General features: G+C 36.6%; 2 protein-coding genes across 9 annotated transcripts; both read left to right on the forward strand.

Moving 5' to 3' along the window:
* Positions 1–822: 822 nt before the first annotated feature.
* On the forward strand, positions 823–9,122 carry LOC114718617 (transcriptional corepressor LEUNIG_HOMOLOG). 6 transcript variants are annotated; one of them, XM_028903999.1, is made up of 19 exons: positions 823–1,011; positions 1,118–1,214; positions 1,379–1,466; positions 1,549–1,646; positions 1,863–1,972; positions 2,063–2,343; positions 2,437–2,512; positions 2,628–2,739; positions 3,012–3,061; positions 3,150–3,419; positions 4,764–4,838; positions 4,966–5,190; positions 5,732–5,873; positions 5,951–6,060; positions 6,407–6,556; positions 6,980–7,138; positions 7,230–7,346; positions 7,458–7,652; positions 8,668–9,122. In XM_028903999.1, the coding sequence occupies exons 3-19, from the start codon at positions 1,435–1,437 to the stop codon at positions 8,809–8,811; spliced, it is 2,346 nt and encodes a 781-aa protein (XP_028759832.1). In that variant the 5' UTR covers positions 823–1,011; positions 1,118–1,214; positions 1,379–1,434; the 3' UTR covers positions 8,812–9,122. The 6 variants fall into 6 exon arrangements, with proteins under 6 accessions (XP_028759832.1, XP_028759831.1, XP_028759833.1 ...); XM_028903998.1 differs by having other exon boundaries at positions 825–1,011; positions 2,625–2,739; XM_028904000.1 differs by having other exon boundaries at positions 826–1,011; positions 2,625–2,739; positions 3,024–3,061; positions 5,726–5,873.
* Positions 9,123–11,388: 2,266 nt separating this feature from the next.
* Positions 11,389–14,661, forward strand: LOC114718612 (cyclin-dependent kinase inhibitor 4). Of its 3 annotated transcripts, XM_028903986.1 has the most exons (4): positions 11,389–11,851; positions 11,882–11,970; positions 13,796–14,002; positions 14,138–14,661. In XM_028903986.1, the coding sequence occupies exons 1-4, from the start codon at positions 11,474–11,476 to the stop codon at positions 14,205–14,207; spliced, it is 744 nt and encodes a 247-aa protein (XP_028759819.1). In that variant the 5' UTR covers positions 11,389–11,473; the 3' UTR covers positions 14,208–14,661. The 3 variants fall into 3 exon arrangements, with proteins under 3 accessions (XP_028759819.1, XP_028759816.1, XP_028759818.1); XM_028903983.1 differs by having other exon boundaries at positions 11,389–11,970; XM_028903985.1 differs by having other exon boundaries at positions 11,391–11,970; positions 13,799–14,002.
* The last annotated feature ends 35 nt before the right edge of the window (positions 14,662–14,696 follow it).

The raw sequence follows: 14,696 nt of genomic DNA on the forward strand, positions 1-14,696 counted from the left end.
ATTATTACAAGAACTACTTTAAGAAAAAAATAGATAAATATGAAAGATAAAGTAGATTGATATCTTATATTTAAGACTAAAATAACAGTCAAATAAAGTCTTATATTAGGGATCGGAAATAGTACATGCAACTACTATAAAAACTACTTTGAAAAAAAATAAATAAATATGAGAGGTAAAATGGATTGGGATTTTATATTTAGAACTAAATTCAAAGTTAAATTAGCTCTTATATTTAGGATCAGATGTAGTATAAGACCTAGTTGACTAATTTGGAAAGATTAAAAAAATTAGTTAAATTAGTTATTTGTTTTGAGTGATGGGATGATAAATCCCACATCGCCTGAAGTCCTGACGCTCCTATAGTTTAAATATCATTTGGGTATCTCCTACTCTTGAGCTAACTTTTGGGTGGGACTCAAAGGCCTAATGTGGTATCAGAGTCATAGTTGCGGGGGAGGGTGAAGAGCGATAGGATGATAAGTCTCATATCGCCTGAAGTCCTGACGCCCTTATAATTTAAATATCCTTTAGATACCTCCTACACGTAAACTAGCTTTTGGGTTGGACCCAAGAATCCAAAAATCTTCTTATTAATTGTATGTTTAAATTACAAATTGATTATATATTTTTTAATTTATACTACTACTATAAAAATTATTTCAACACAAAATAAATAAATACAAAAAACAAAATATCCTGGATTTTTTTAACCAAATTAAAAGTCAATAGTAGTTTTTATATTTAGGAGGGGTAGTGAAAAAACCGGATAATGGACGTGTACGTTTTCTGGGCGCTTCGAAGATTATCGAACAAAACGGAGAACGCTCCCTTGGCTTTGCCCGAACCTTAGCTTCGGCGAAATAACGAACCTGACTTGCGGACCTTGTTCAGACACTCTCTGCCCCTTTCCGTTCAAACTCGATACTTGATGCTTGATTGTCCTCACTGGGTTGCTAACCTGGTTTCGTTTCGTTTCGTTACGGTTTTTATTTTATGATCCACTGATAGGTAAAAAATGTATATAATTATTGGAACTGCTCGGAATTGCCTGGTTTGTTTTTACTGAGGATCGATCTTTTTTTTAAAAAAAATTTTGGGCGATGCCTGAATACAGAGCGATGATCCATCAGTGACTCGGTGGTGATCTTCGATATGAGCAGCCTTTGATTAAGTAATGCAGGATTTTGATCCGTCTTTTGTTGGGTTTTGAGGTAGGATCATAACAATGCAATTATAGTCCGTTATTTTGCAACTTGGATTCTGATTTGTCACTTTGATAATTCGATGAGCTTGTGAATCAGTATTTGTATAGAAACATTGTCTAATTCATGACTTGAATTATCTCTTAGTTTATCCCTTTTTCCCCTTTAATTAGTCGCTTACAGTGGGAAATTTCATCTTGAGCAGCTTTTTCATTATTGACACGGGAAAATGGCGCAGAGTAACTGGGAAGCAGATAAGATGTAGCTACCTATTCATACGTCTTGTTCAGATTACTTAAGAATTCAGTTGTTTACTTTCTGATACGTGGTTATTGGCTGCTAGGCTTGATGTTTATATCTATGATTACTTGGTGAAGAAAAAATTGCATAATACTGCCAATTCATTCATGACTGAAGGAAAGGTCGCGCCAGATCCAGTAGGTAAGAGATAATTTCATCAGTTCAATTTATCAGTTACTCTCTGGCAGATGTTATATAAAATGATGAGTAGCCCGTGCAGCCATAATTCATGATCTGTTTTAAAATTCCTCGTGTCAACATTGCTTACAATATTTGTCTCCATTTTCATCCGGGGTTGAAAGTGCATAAAATATTTTAAGCAGAGTGCTCATATTATAACTATGTTTCAAAATGCAGCAATTGATGCTCCTGGAGGGTTTCTTTTCGAGTGGTGGTCTGTATTCTGGGATATTTTTATTGCGCGGACGAACGAGAAACATTCCGAGTCTGCTGCAGCATATTTGGAGGTAGCTGTTAACATCTTATCTGACTTGATGATGATTTGTTGGTAACATTATAGTGAAGTAGTCGTTTGCCATTTTATTGATAACTTGCAGGCTCAGCATATTAAAGCAAAAGAACAGCAGCTTCAAATGCAGCAGTTGCAACTTATGCGTCAAGCTCAGCTTCAAAGAAGGGATCCTAATCATCCTCCTCTTGGTGGTACTGTAAATGCTATTGCTTCTGAAGGAATGCTTGGGCAACCTACTGCCAGTGCATTGGCTGCAAAAATGTATGAGGAACGGATGAAACACTCTAACCCAATGGATACTGAGACATCCCAACCACTCATAGATGCTAGAATGGCCCTTTTGAAGTCAACTACAAGTCATCCTGGGTAAAATCATCTATGAATTTCATATAACTACAAACACACATTAAGTTCTCGTACACATAAATAATGATGTGTTTGGTCACTTTTGCCCAACAGTCAGATGGTTCAAGGAAATACTGCAAGTGTGACTGCAGCTTTGCAGCACATGCAGGCTCGAAATCAGCAAACTCCTGTAATCACTTGCACTACCCTGGTTCATTTAGATTTCCTATATGTCCTCTTTACTCCATTAGTTAAAGATGCTGAAATCTTTCCCCTTGTTCTCTTAAAATAAAAAAATTCAGCAGGACATTAAAAGTGAAGTCAACATGGGCACGATGCAAAGATCTTTGCCCATGGATCCTTCTTCAATTTATGGGCAGGGAGCAATGCAGTCAAAACCAGGAATAGTAAATCCAGGTCAGAAGAAAAAACAATATTTAAGAATATGTTGATTTTAACTGTGATTCCATAATTTTATATCATACATAAAAGGCTATGAAACATGTTAGAGGAAGGAATTTAGTTAGTTCTGCTTCTTTAGGTTTGGGTTTCTGCACTATTTCCTGTTCACATCATACCTTTTTAGATTATTTTCTAATCTCGTGTTGTATGAGTATCACATTGCTTTCTAAGAAATGTCCTTATATAATCATCATGTTTTATTTCAATAATTCTCTTCTCATTTCTAGGACTAAATCCAGGGGTTGGTGGGCTCACATTGAAAGGATGGCCTTTAACTGTAAGTTCTGCAATGTGATTCATTTTTTCTTTGACCCATCTGTCAATGTATTTGACCCAGCCTAAATCAAAATCATCAAATTATCCAGGGCATAGATCAAATTCGACCAGGTTTAGGAGCGCAAGTTCAAAAGCCTCTCCTTCAAAGTGCAAATCAGTTCCAGCTTTTGCCCCAGCAGCAACAACAGCTCTTGGCACAGGTTCAGGCACAAGGAAATATTACCAGTTCGCCAATGTATGCAGATATGGATCCTCAACGGTTGAGGGGATTAGCTAGGGGTAGTCTGAATGCAAAAGATGGCCAACCTATTGCAAATGATGGATCAATTGGTTCTCCTATGCAATCCACTTCATCCAAGGTATGATCGGTTATTTCATTGCCCTTCATGCTTCATGAAATGAAAAAATTGACACCATAGAGCATACTCGAATGTTAGCATCAGCAAGTCTTTTTTGGCAATGAATCTTTTTTTTTTTTTTTTTTAATTCTGATGATGCCCACATCATGTGACTGGCCTGGTTTTTGTACGTGATAAGTGAATCATGTCTTTGTGTGAACAGAGAGTATCAGTGAATTTACATCCCCCCCCCCCCAAAAATCTTACTTTTTTGGTTATATGCTAAGTGTTGATACAATTCCTGCCCCAAAAAGTAAAGAATTATCCTTTTAATTACTATTTGCACCATCATCAGACTGAGAAAGTTTTTCAAGATGAACGTAAATCATAAATGTTGGAGATATCAGATCTGGCTGGAGTATACCCTGGCTTTGATGACAAAAATGACGTGGGACAGTGGGTTGAGTAAGTAGAAAGGAGGGAAATAGAGGGAAGTGAGTGGGAAGAGGGAGGTGGAAGAGCAAGGAACAGAAGATGACGTGAAGGAAGGAGATCCAGATTTTGAAAATATTTTCTCCTCCTATCAAAATGCTCCCAGTATAATTTGTAATTTATATAGAGCCCGTGGGATAATTTCTTCTGGCTTTAAAATTAAAAGCATAGTAATAAAACAAAAGTATTGCAATATTAATTTTTAATCCTGGTCTTATCTAAGTATCATTTACTATATTTATCTTTAATGCCTAATTTACTTATAATTGATGCTAATATCTTTCCTGATCTCTTACAGTTCTCCATCATTAATCTTTTGGGATAAAGATATTCTTGACATGATTAAGTGGTCAGGATTCGAGTTTGACAATTGAGACCCCTCCTCCCAATCAAATTAAATTTCAGAGCAACATGTGATAGACCTGTTTGTTGTTGAGCCTTCAAGCCCAAAGGGCTTTTGTATTTTTTTTTTTTGGGGGTGTGTTTTTCAAGTTTTATCTCATGATTATGATACTGTTTGAACTTTCTTCTATAGGCTTTGGCTTTTGGGATTTGATTGTTCTTGACAAAATGAATCCAGCACTCAAAATCAAGATAGCTATCATAACTGTTCATGATGATTGACGACTCTTTGGCTAAATAAAAAACAAGATTAACAAATCAAGAAAATATGGGAGGTTCTGTTGTACCATAAATTAAGAATCTTCTAATTTTGCATACGTCATCCACCTTCTTTGTATATTCTATATATTCTATTCAGTTAACTGACTGTTTACACTTTTATGACTTATTTATCTGTGTAATTTCATATGCCTTTTAATTCCAAGTGTAGGTTGCTGTTAGTTGACGTGGTGTTTTGTGTTTTGCATGCAGATCAACATGCCACAGATGCAACAACCTACCACTCAGCAACAGCAGGATGCTTTGCACCCACAGCAACTGCAGCAGGTTTGTTTCTATCTTTACTTTTATTATTTTGGTTACTTTCATTTTGGTTTTGCTGAAAGTAATGTAAACTAGCAGTTCATATGCTTTTTCTGAATGTTTTGGCTGTTATTTTTTTATTCTTCACTAGAATAACCGGAAAAGGAAAGGGCCTACTTCTTCAGGAGCTGCCAACAGCACTGGTACTGGAAACACTATCGGCCCTTCTAATTCCCAGCCATCAACCCCATCTACTCACACTCCTTGTGATGGAGTAGCCATGGCTGGTAACTTGCAGAATGTTGGTGGTGTATCCAAAGGTTTGATGATGTATGGTGCTGATGGCACAGGTCTTGCATCGTCCACAAATCAACTGGTAAGTAAAATTGAATATGTAACTTGCATAACCTGAGAAACGACTGATGTAGAATCTGCTGCTGCATGTGTTGCGAGAAAATAAAAATATTTGTTGTAAAGAAACAGTTTAGTACCACTTCGCATCCAGGAAAGTAGGAACAGAAGAATGAAATACATATTTCTTACCATTTCTGGTCAATTTTATTGCTGAAAACATTTATCCTTTGAACAAAACAAGTTATAAAAATTTGTTTGGGATGCTTTAGTCACATATTCTTAGCACTACTTTAAGACCTTAAAGACAACAATAAGGTTGACTCTAATCCAGCTACTCCAACGATGTGTAGGCTGAAGTTGATTATATTCATGCCTAGGACAACTATTTCTTAAATTATGTTGATTACATTGGTGAAGTGCTGGTAATATATATAATTCTGCTTCTACACTTAAAACATTTAAACTCGTCCTTTATTCCCTTGCTAGTTTACCAATTTTATTTACTCCACTATATTCTATGCTGAAGCTTAAGCACTAGACATGCCATGTTCTTTTAGTTGCAGGATGACATGGAACGTTTTGGAGATGTTGGTTCCTTAGATGATAATGTGGAGTCATTTCTTTCACACGATGATGCTGATGGAAGAGATTTGTTTGGCACCTTGAAAAGGAACACTTCAGAGCACACAACAGATGCTTCAAAAGGTAATTTAATACTCACATTGTTCTAATATATCCACATTATATTGACTTGTTTGGTGTTTGTATTGCTTTTATTTCAGGCTTTACCTTTAGTGAAGTTGGCTCCATACGGAAGAGCAATGGCAAAGTTGTTTGCTGTCACTTCTCATCAGATGGGAAGTTATTGGCCAGTGCTGGACATGACAAGAAGGTAGTATGGATTTATTTTTTTATGCATAGAACTTAAGGGAAGACAGTTAATTTGCAAAACAGGATTGCTTATTTTCTTTCATCATGGTAAAACACTATATTGTAAATCTGATTATATAGCTGCTGGCTGACATTTTAGTTAAGAACTTCAAAGGTTTTCCTTTCATTCCATTTACAATTTACTGGAGAATTGGTTAATTTAATGCTTTTACTGATGTATAATAGCCGTGGGCCATCGTCCCTGATGTGGCCACTACCAGCACCTATGCTTAAATTAATTTATGCTCTATTTAAAAGGCATATCTCCTTTAGAATATACAGATGCTCATTTTCCTCCCTGTCAGTAGGTTTTTCTGTGGAACATGGAGACACTACAAACAGAGAGCACTACAGACGAACACACACTTATTATTACTGATGTTCGCTTCAGACCAAATTCATCTCAGCTCGCAACTTCTTCATTTGATACAACTGTGCGACTCTGGGATGCTGCAGATGTAAGTTTCTTTTCTCACTCCTTTTCTGAATGGAAATAGAAACTTACCTTTGATCTATTCCACGTGTTGAGATGTTCTGCTTTTATTGAATGTGATGTCTTCTGGATGGATATTATACTGTTGCCTTCTACCATGTGATATGTTGTTTATCCATAAATATATTGTTTATCATCATTTATTTTCCACTTAGTTAACTTAAGGTGCTGTTTTTCCTGTGGATACTGTGGTTGTATGTCCATAAATTATTAATTTCAGCTTTTGCTTTTCTGATGGAAAGCATCATGGGTCTTGTGCTGAGCTTGATCATTTGCTAATTCTTAGTCAATAGTCACTAAATTTTATATTATAGTTTTATTTCCTTGTTTGATGCTGATTTACATGCTACCAGTTCTTACCTGTCTCTTTTGTTTTTCTTTTTGGCAGCCAAACTACTTTTGTTTACAGACATATACGGGTCATACCTCTCATGTGATGTCCCTTGATTTCCACCCAAAGAAAAATGACCTTTTCTGTTCTTGTGATGCCAACAGTGAAATTCGCTTTTGGAATATTAGTCAATATTCCTGCACTCGTGTTTCCAAGGTCACTTTTGAAACTTACATGACATAATATCAAAGATATGATGGCTTTTTGTATGTCATGTGTTCTGAACCTCAATATCTAAATCGAGCAGGGAGGCTCTACACAGGTAAGGTTTCAGCCAAGAACAGGACACTATCTGGCTGCAGCAGCTGGTAATGTTGTATCCCTCTATGATGTTGAGACTGACAGGCTGGTGCGGTCATTACAGGTATAAACATGAATACGAGCTCCTGGAGAACTAATAGGATGTAATGAAAGATCTCTAGCACCCACTTTTATTACAATATCCGGCTAATAATTGAAACTTCATTTGTTTTAGGGGCACACTGCAGATGTGCATTCTGTTTGTTGGGATACCAATGGAGAATACTTGGCATCCGTGAGTCAAGAATCTGTCAGAGTGTGGTCACTGACCTCTGGGGAGTGCATTCACGAGCTTACGAGCGGGAACATATTCCATTCTTGTGTTTTTCACCCAAGCTACTCCACTCTCTTGGTTATTGGAGGTTACCAGGTATGTTTGACCAAGTCAATTTTCAAGTTGTGTGAATGATTTCTTTTTTCGGCTCTTCGTTTCCTTTTTGATGTTTTATGGTTTTCTTATTTCCATTTTACTGTTCTCCACTCCTTTTCCTTAGAACAAGTAAGATACGGACTATTAACTACTACCTCCGGTCCTTAATATAAGACCCTGTTTGACTTTTATTTTGATCCTAAATATAAGACCCCAATCCACTTTGTCTCTCATATTATACATTTTTTTCAAAGTAGCCCTTCTAACAATGATAGTTCTAGTCGATACACTTGATTAGCAAGGATATCTTAGGAAAGACAACACCTATTTAGGACAAATAACTAACTCAACTTACTTCCTTAATCTCCTCAAATTAGTCAACTGGTTCTTATAATTAGGACCGGAGGTAGTATAAGTTTGTGAAAGATGCGGATGGACAAAGTGTAGATAAGGAGAAAAACATCCATTTTATAAGAAGCTACATAGGACCCTGGAAGAGAAAGCCCCTTGGAGACTGATAGGAACCTTTGGGAGTATTATGTTTCTAGAAGCTAGTTCGTGTGACTGGTCTAAATATCACATTATAAGCCCTCACATCTCCTATGTGGGACTCACCATATGGCTTAGGGTGGATGCTGGCAGGCTTTGGGGTTAGCTTTCTAGTCCTAAACAAATACTGCTAAATAAAGCAAAAGACTGAATTGAAAAGAACTCTGATTTTGGACAGATTTCATACGATGAATACATCAAAAAGGTGGTGTGTGACATGGATGGGTCTCTGATTTGTGGGATCTGTAAGATAGTGGTTCCATGCGAGCTTTTGTGTTTGCACCAAATAATGAATAGTTTACGTGTTCTGAACGTTACGGTTGAACTTGAGAATAGATTTGTAGGCTGCTTTACTGTTCTCTTCAGATTATATCTCACATTCGAGATCTGATTCTACGGTTATACATCACATCATATGATTTCCTCGTAGTTTAACGGTTTCCTATGCATCATTAATGGCTTGCAGTCGTTGGAGCTATGGAACATGGCAGAGAACAGATGCATGACAATAGCAGCTCATGAGTGCGTGATCTCCGCTTTAGCACAATCACCAGTGTCAGGAATGGTTGCATCTGCAAGTCATGACAAGTCCGTCAAGATTTGGAAATGAGTTTGATAGTTCTTGTGGTTGAAACAGCCGAGTCAAGTGTTCTACTACATGTAACATTCTTAAGGGCAGCAAGAATCTGAACAAGAAGCTGTTGAAAATTTTATCGGAAGCAAGGGGGGAGGAATCCTTCATGTTAACCCCCCCCCTCTTATAAGTCCCATCTTAACTTCATTATTTGATATTTACCGTGTTAATTTAAAATAATGGAGTTGTGGGTTTACGTTTCTTTTGCGTTTCTCATGTTGAAAGTCTTAATCTTTCCTTTTCTTCATTTTTCTGTTGTAATGTTGCCCTTTTTTAGGCTTTTCACCCTTTTATGCTTTCTTTTATCATTCCTCATATGATTGCTTCCTGTTACACCAGCGCATAAGCCTCAGTGTTAATCTTCCATTTATCCTCTGATCCAAGTCCTCAATGTTTATCTTCCCATTGAGTTCTACCTTCCTGTGTATTTTACCTGCCTTAATAAACCCAAAAAAAATTAAAAAATCTCATTTTTTTGTCTTGCTTTGTGGACTCATTTCTGCCTCTTTTTTAATATTTTTTTTAAGGAAAATTAATATTAGATTGCCTATAATTTATGTCGTTTTTCAAATCAGCCCTTGTATTTTTTTATTGTGAAATAATTCTCATAAAATACGATGGTGCAGAGTTGGTTCTTGGATTATTTGGTAATTGCCAACAATGCTTTACAGTGCTTGAAGAGGCACTGAATCAACAGTAGATTTTTATAGCATGTTTTCCTATGATCCGATCCAGCAGTGTGGCCTTTATCGGGAGTTAGGACTATGTAAATATATAATTTTTTTAAAAATTTTAAAGTGAGAATAATGTATGTGAATCTCGCCATACAAGAAAAACTTGAACGTGCAGCGAAACTAGTGAATTAATTAAAAGTTTTAAAAAGGTGTTTGGGTAGTATTAAAAGTGTTTTTAAAAAGTATTTTTCTGCAAATTGAGATAAACTTTATATACTATAAAAATATTTTTAAAACTATAATTTTAATTTCATCTAAACACTCTCTAAATAAGAGTCCAAAGAAAACATGAGAATCTACGAGTGATTACACGCACGGGGAAGAGAAAAGGATGGAGGGAGACGTTATAATAACATACGCTGGAAAAAAATCTTAGTATGAACATGCCAAAGTAAAATTTCCGCATTGATTATAGTCCTAAAAGAAAAAACAAAAGAAACTATAACATGTTCATCTTTAATTCAATAAAAATAATAAATCCCGTAAGTAGAATTTGACAAAGGAAAAAAGTGCATGCGATAGCGAACAATCACATAAAATAATGGAAATTGATATTTCAAACGTGGAGCGGCCAAATTTATATCAGCAGCGACTTCCGGAAAATATTCGGACATCACAAAACTTGTTCAGGCCTTTGAGGATTGTTGGATAAGGGAGGAAAAATCCTACCTTTATTTTTTTTTCATAAAAAATAAAACTGTATGAGCTTAATATAAAAATTAATTGATTAATTTAAATAGATTAAAAAATTATTAAATTAATTATTTTTAATAAATATGTGTTATTTTTTTAAAATATCTTACTAATTATATGTATTATCTAAAATTACTATTTGATAAAATTTTTAATATGTACAACTATTATAAAAATTATTTAAAAAATAAATAAATATAAAAGATAAAATAAATTAAAATCTTATATTTAAATTAGAAGTAATATTTTATATATATTTGAACACGGTTAAAATATCAAATTACAGACGTATTCACCTGGTTTTTCTTTTATATACTGGGCGCTGCTTCCGAAATAATTTCGCCTCAAATATTCTTTGAAACGAGGCAGTACTTGGCCTATTAGGAGAGCTGCAGAGTTATGAGAATAGGCCACTCGTGCATGTCAGCGCGTGACGTTCATGCCCGATTGAGGAAGGTGGGGCGGGTATCCGCATCCGGAACCTTACGCAGAAAGAGAGAAGCGTGAAATAAATGAATAAATAAAACTGAAATTGAAAACCCTTTCCACGTGGCCACTCACAAAGAGAATCCAATGACTTGGCCGTCTTATCAAATGTATCTGTGACCCCTCCATTTCTCGCCGCCTTCTCGTTTCGTCATACGAAACTAACAATTGCCTGCCCCTTCTCCGTCCTCTTTTTATTTTTTTCCTTTTCTTTTTTAAGTAAATTAGTAATAGTAATGAGAGGTTTTTTTTTTCCTGAATTAGGGGAGATACTAATAACATAAAATTGTAAGCAGAATTAAATTCACACATTATGCTTTCAAAGAGTATTAGATTATTAGGTCATTGGCACAGTATGTTTTTTATGACAAAAAAATTAGATAGTTAATAAAATATGTAAAAATTTAAAAAGAAAAATTACAAGAGCTCAGAAATTGTGCCAGCCGAGATATTGGAAAAGAGCGGGGGTAAAAGGGGAAAAGCGGAAAAGGAGGGAGAGAAAGAAGAAAAAGGCGAGAAATTGGAAGAGAAGGAGGGTGGGGTCTGTGGGGAAAGGGAGGGAAGCCAACCCTACCAAATTGCCCTTTTTCTCAATACCAGTCAGTCAGTCTCTCATTAGCATTTATACTTTGTATTCCCGAAGCCTCATTTCCTTTCTCGCGCTCTCTCTCTCTCTCTTTCTATGACAGCTCTCTCACTCTCCGCTTGGCTTCAGCTATAGCTTGATGGGCAAGTACATGAGGAAGGCCAAAACCTCTGGCGACGTCGCCGTTATGGACGTCTCTCAGTCCTCCTCGTTCGGTGTTCGTACCCGCGCCAAAACCCTAGCCCTTCAGAAATCTCAGTCTCAATCCACCTCTGGTTCCTATCTTCAGCTCAGAAGTCGCCGCCTTGAGAAGCCCCCTGTTTTGATTCCAGCTACCCATTATTCCAAGCGACAGAGGCAGTCTTCCAAGGAAACCGTTGCTGTTCAAAACCCTAAATCAATTCCTACTACCAGGGCCAGTTCCAGGCTTCGCCATGGTTCCGGGGCCTCTGATTCCAATGCTTCGCTTTCGCTGGGCCGCGTGAGCAGCAAGGAGGATGGTCAGAGACCAGAGGAGGCTTCTTGTAAAGTGTTGGTTAAGGAGGAGGGGGCTCAGGAGACCCATGAAAATGTTGATGTTGGCGTTGAAGAAGCTTCTTTTGGAGAGAATGTTCTGGAATTTGAAGGTAGAGAGAGGTGGGTTTTTTTCTTTAGAGAAAAAAAAAATATTTGGTTTCCTTTGCACTTCCATTTTAATTTCCCCTTCTCCTTTTCGATGCATGTCATCCTAAATTTGAATGGTTTATTTGGTTGTTTTGATTGCCATGTTAGGTAGCAGTGTCGAGAAAATGAAATTTGCAAACGAATTTCATGATTTTTTTGCGTTTTGTTTAGGAAAGGATGAAAATTTTGGGTCAATTCGGGATCTCTGCTTGTTTATCTTTCGAATACTTTTTATTTCGGGGAAACCATAGCTTTTGCAGAGGTTGCAATCATTGTAATTTTTCTCTCCCGTCTTCAATAATCATTTTATTGTAAAAAAGAGTATGAAAAGTTGGCTCCTTTTTCCCCCTTTAAATTTCCCCGCTTAATTTCTTGGTTGCAAGTGCAAAGGAAGAAATAGACAGATAAAAGACTGGAACAGGGAAGAAATTGAAATTGGAATTGAACCTGGAGATTTCAATAACTCTGTGATCATGTTTAGTTTCTCATTTCTTAAATCCCCTCAATTTTTAATCCTATTGCCTTGTTTTGCCTGGGGGTAACTTTCGGAAACGAACCCACAGGGTAAAAGATTTTAATTGAAGGAAAAAAATTGTTTCTTGCTTTTTTCCCAGTTCACCTTTCCTGGCTATCAAACGTGGTCCTGGTAGCGTGCTCTCTGTTTCTCGCTGAAGTAAGGAAGGGGTTATTATCATTGATCCCTTTATTCTTCGTTATGTAATTATGTGCGAAATTTGAGCAGATTTTTCATTTTTGTTGTCCTTTTTTGCGCGCTTGTGTTATTTTTATTGACCTTCTCACTTAAGGATTTGGTTGAAAATTTCACTAGTTATATTCCTTACGGACGTTTTTGTTTGTGCGCCCCTTTTTTTAAAACTTATCACTGTGTCTGGGGGAAATTGGGCAAATCTATTATCTATTATATGAACTATGAAGTGAGATGTGATTCAGGTTTATTGGGAGGAATCTTTTATTTTTTTTCCGGGTCGGGTAATTTGGCTGTTTTTCTAGTTTTTTTTTTTTTTTTTCCTTTGTGAATTTTTTTATTGTTATATCTTATTTTCCTTTTTATTTCTCTGAATTCTTTTCTTTTATGCAAACCTTTAGTATTGTACAATCTTTGAGTGCCATCAGGGTATTGTGTTTGTACCTTCGCCTGATATTCTGAAAAACCTTCCTAATCACCTGCAGTTTTCATTTTTCCATTTTTCCCGATCCGCGGATGCTCTTAAAACGGGAACGACTAATTTTTTTTCTTTTTCAATTTTTTTTCTAATAGTGTAGCTGCTTAAGTGCACTAAGGGCTAGCAGCTAAAGATTCTCTGCTCTTTTCTCAATTTGATGTTTCCACTTATTTTCCTGTTGAATTGATTGTATTTATTCCTTTTGATAATGGTTGATACCGTTGGAGTTATATGTTGTAATAATTATGATGGTCTTTATTTTGACAATGTGGGGATTAGAGGCAGTAATTTATTCACTCTATTCATTTCTTTTCTTGAAACTATCTCATAATTCGATGTAGAAGGGATAACCGTATAGCTCCCCCCCCCCCCCAAAAAAAAATTTCGTTACATGTATAATCGTTCATTTATGGAATCTTTGGCATACATGTGTCAAGTTGCGATGGTTGAGTTTTATGGAATCATATTTATGCTATGTGGATCTGCCTTGGAATTGCAAGCATGAGCCCTAACAGCAATGTGTGTGATGGATTGTTTTGTTATCCTTTGGTACTTGCCGGTGCTTCTGGTTTCCATTAACGCTACTTAGTCTTATTGTTTGTTATTATTTGCAACAGGAGCACTAGAGAGTCCACTCCTTGCAGCTTGATAAGGGACCCAGACATTTGCAGGACACCTGGTTCAACGACAAGGCCTACTTGCTCTACTGAAGTTAATCGAAGGTCAGAAACTATGACAAGAAGGCACATTCCAACTGCTCGTGAAATGGATGAATTCTTTGCTGATGCTGAAGAGGCACAGAAAAGGCGATTTGTTGAGAAGTAGGTTTTCATCCCCCCCCCCCCCAAAAAAAAAAAAAAAACGCACACACATTTCTTTGTTGTGTTTTCCCCCAAAGACATGGGTATATTCTATCTCCATGACCTAACGTATCCCTTGTGGGTTCGATTGTGCAGGTATAACTTTGATCCTGTGAATGACAAGCCACTCCCTGGACGTTATGAGTGGGAAAAATTGGAACCCTAGAAGCCTAGTGTTAGTGTTCCATCAAGACTTCTTTTCCTGCACATTCTCTGGTTGGTCTAAGATTAATAGGAACTTTGAAGTAGCTGGGTTAGATTTAGTTGAAACGGTGGTGGTGTTATTTCCATTTTCCATCGCCCCTTTATTTTACTTGTAAAGAAAGTAGGGCTGTCAAGATGTGTAGACTAATGGTCTGTAACATAACAGAGGTGATGATGATTACACAACAATACAGAATCTAGAGTCCTTTGTCTAACAGATCATCTGAGAGGGGAAGGGAAAGAAGGTGTAGGTCGTAGTGGGGTTAGGGATCAGTCAATTAATTAGGTGGGTATGGAGTACAGGAATTTACTTAGGTTTCTCTTGTTCTTGTATTTTCTTCCCCTTTTTGTCTATACTTGTACTGATGGAACCTGAACAAAACTCTTTAATAAAGATTTACCCATTTCCCCCTTTTCATGTGTCTCCTCCTCTCTCTCCCTCTCTCTCTCT

The sequence above is a fragment of the Neltuma alba genome, unplaced genomic scaffold (genome assembly GCF_004799145.2).
Source record: "Neltuma alba isolate B1F8T4 unplaced genomic scaffold, ASM479914v2 tig00011854_pilon, whole genome shotgun sequence".
Lineage (NCBI taxonomy): Eukaryota > Viridiplantae > Streptophyta > Magnoliopsida > Fabales > Fabaceae > Neltuma > Neltuma alba.

Excerpts from the sequence above, each read along its gene's own strand:
- LOC114718617 (XM_028903995.1), top strand. The coding sequence starts at position 1,435 with ATGGCGCAGAGTAACTGGGAAGCAGATAAGAT. Across the intron at positions 3,420-4,763 it reads TGCAATCCACTTCATCCAAG|ATCAACATGCCACAGATGCA; the intron begins GTATGATCGGTT and ends TTTTGCATGCAG. Across the intron at positions 6,557-6,979 it reads GACTCTGGGATGCTGCAGAT|CCAAACTACTTTTGTTTACA; the intron begins GTAAGTTTCTTT and ends TCTTTTTGGCAG.
- LOC114718612 (XM_028903983.1), top strand. The coding sequence starts at position 11,474 with ATGGGCAAGTACATGAGGAAGGCCAAAACCTCTGGCGACGTCGCCGTT. Across the intron at positions 11,971-13,795 it reads GAATTTGAAGGTAGAGAGAG|CAGGAGCACTAGAGAGTCCA; the intron begins GTGGGTTTTTTT and ends TATTATTTGCAA. Across the intron at positions 14,003-14,137 it reads AAAAGGCGATTTGTTGAGAA|GTATAACTTTGATCCTGTGA; the intron begins GTAGGTTTTCAT and ends TCGATTGTGCAG.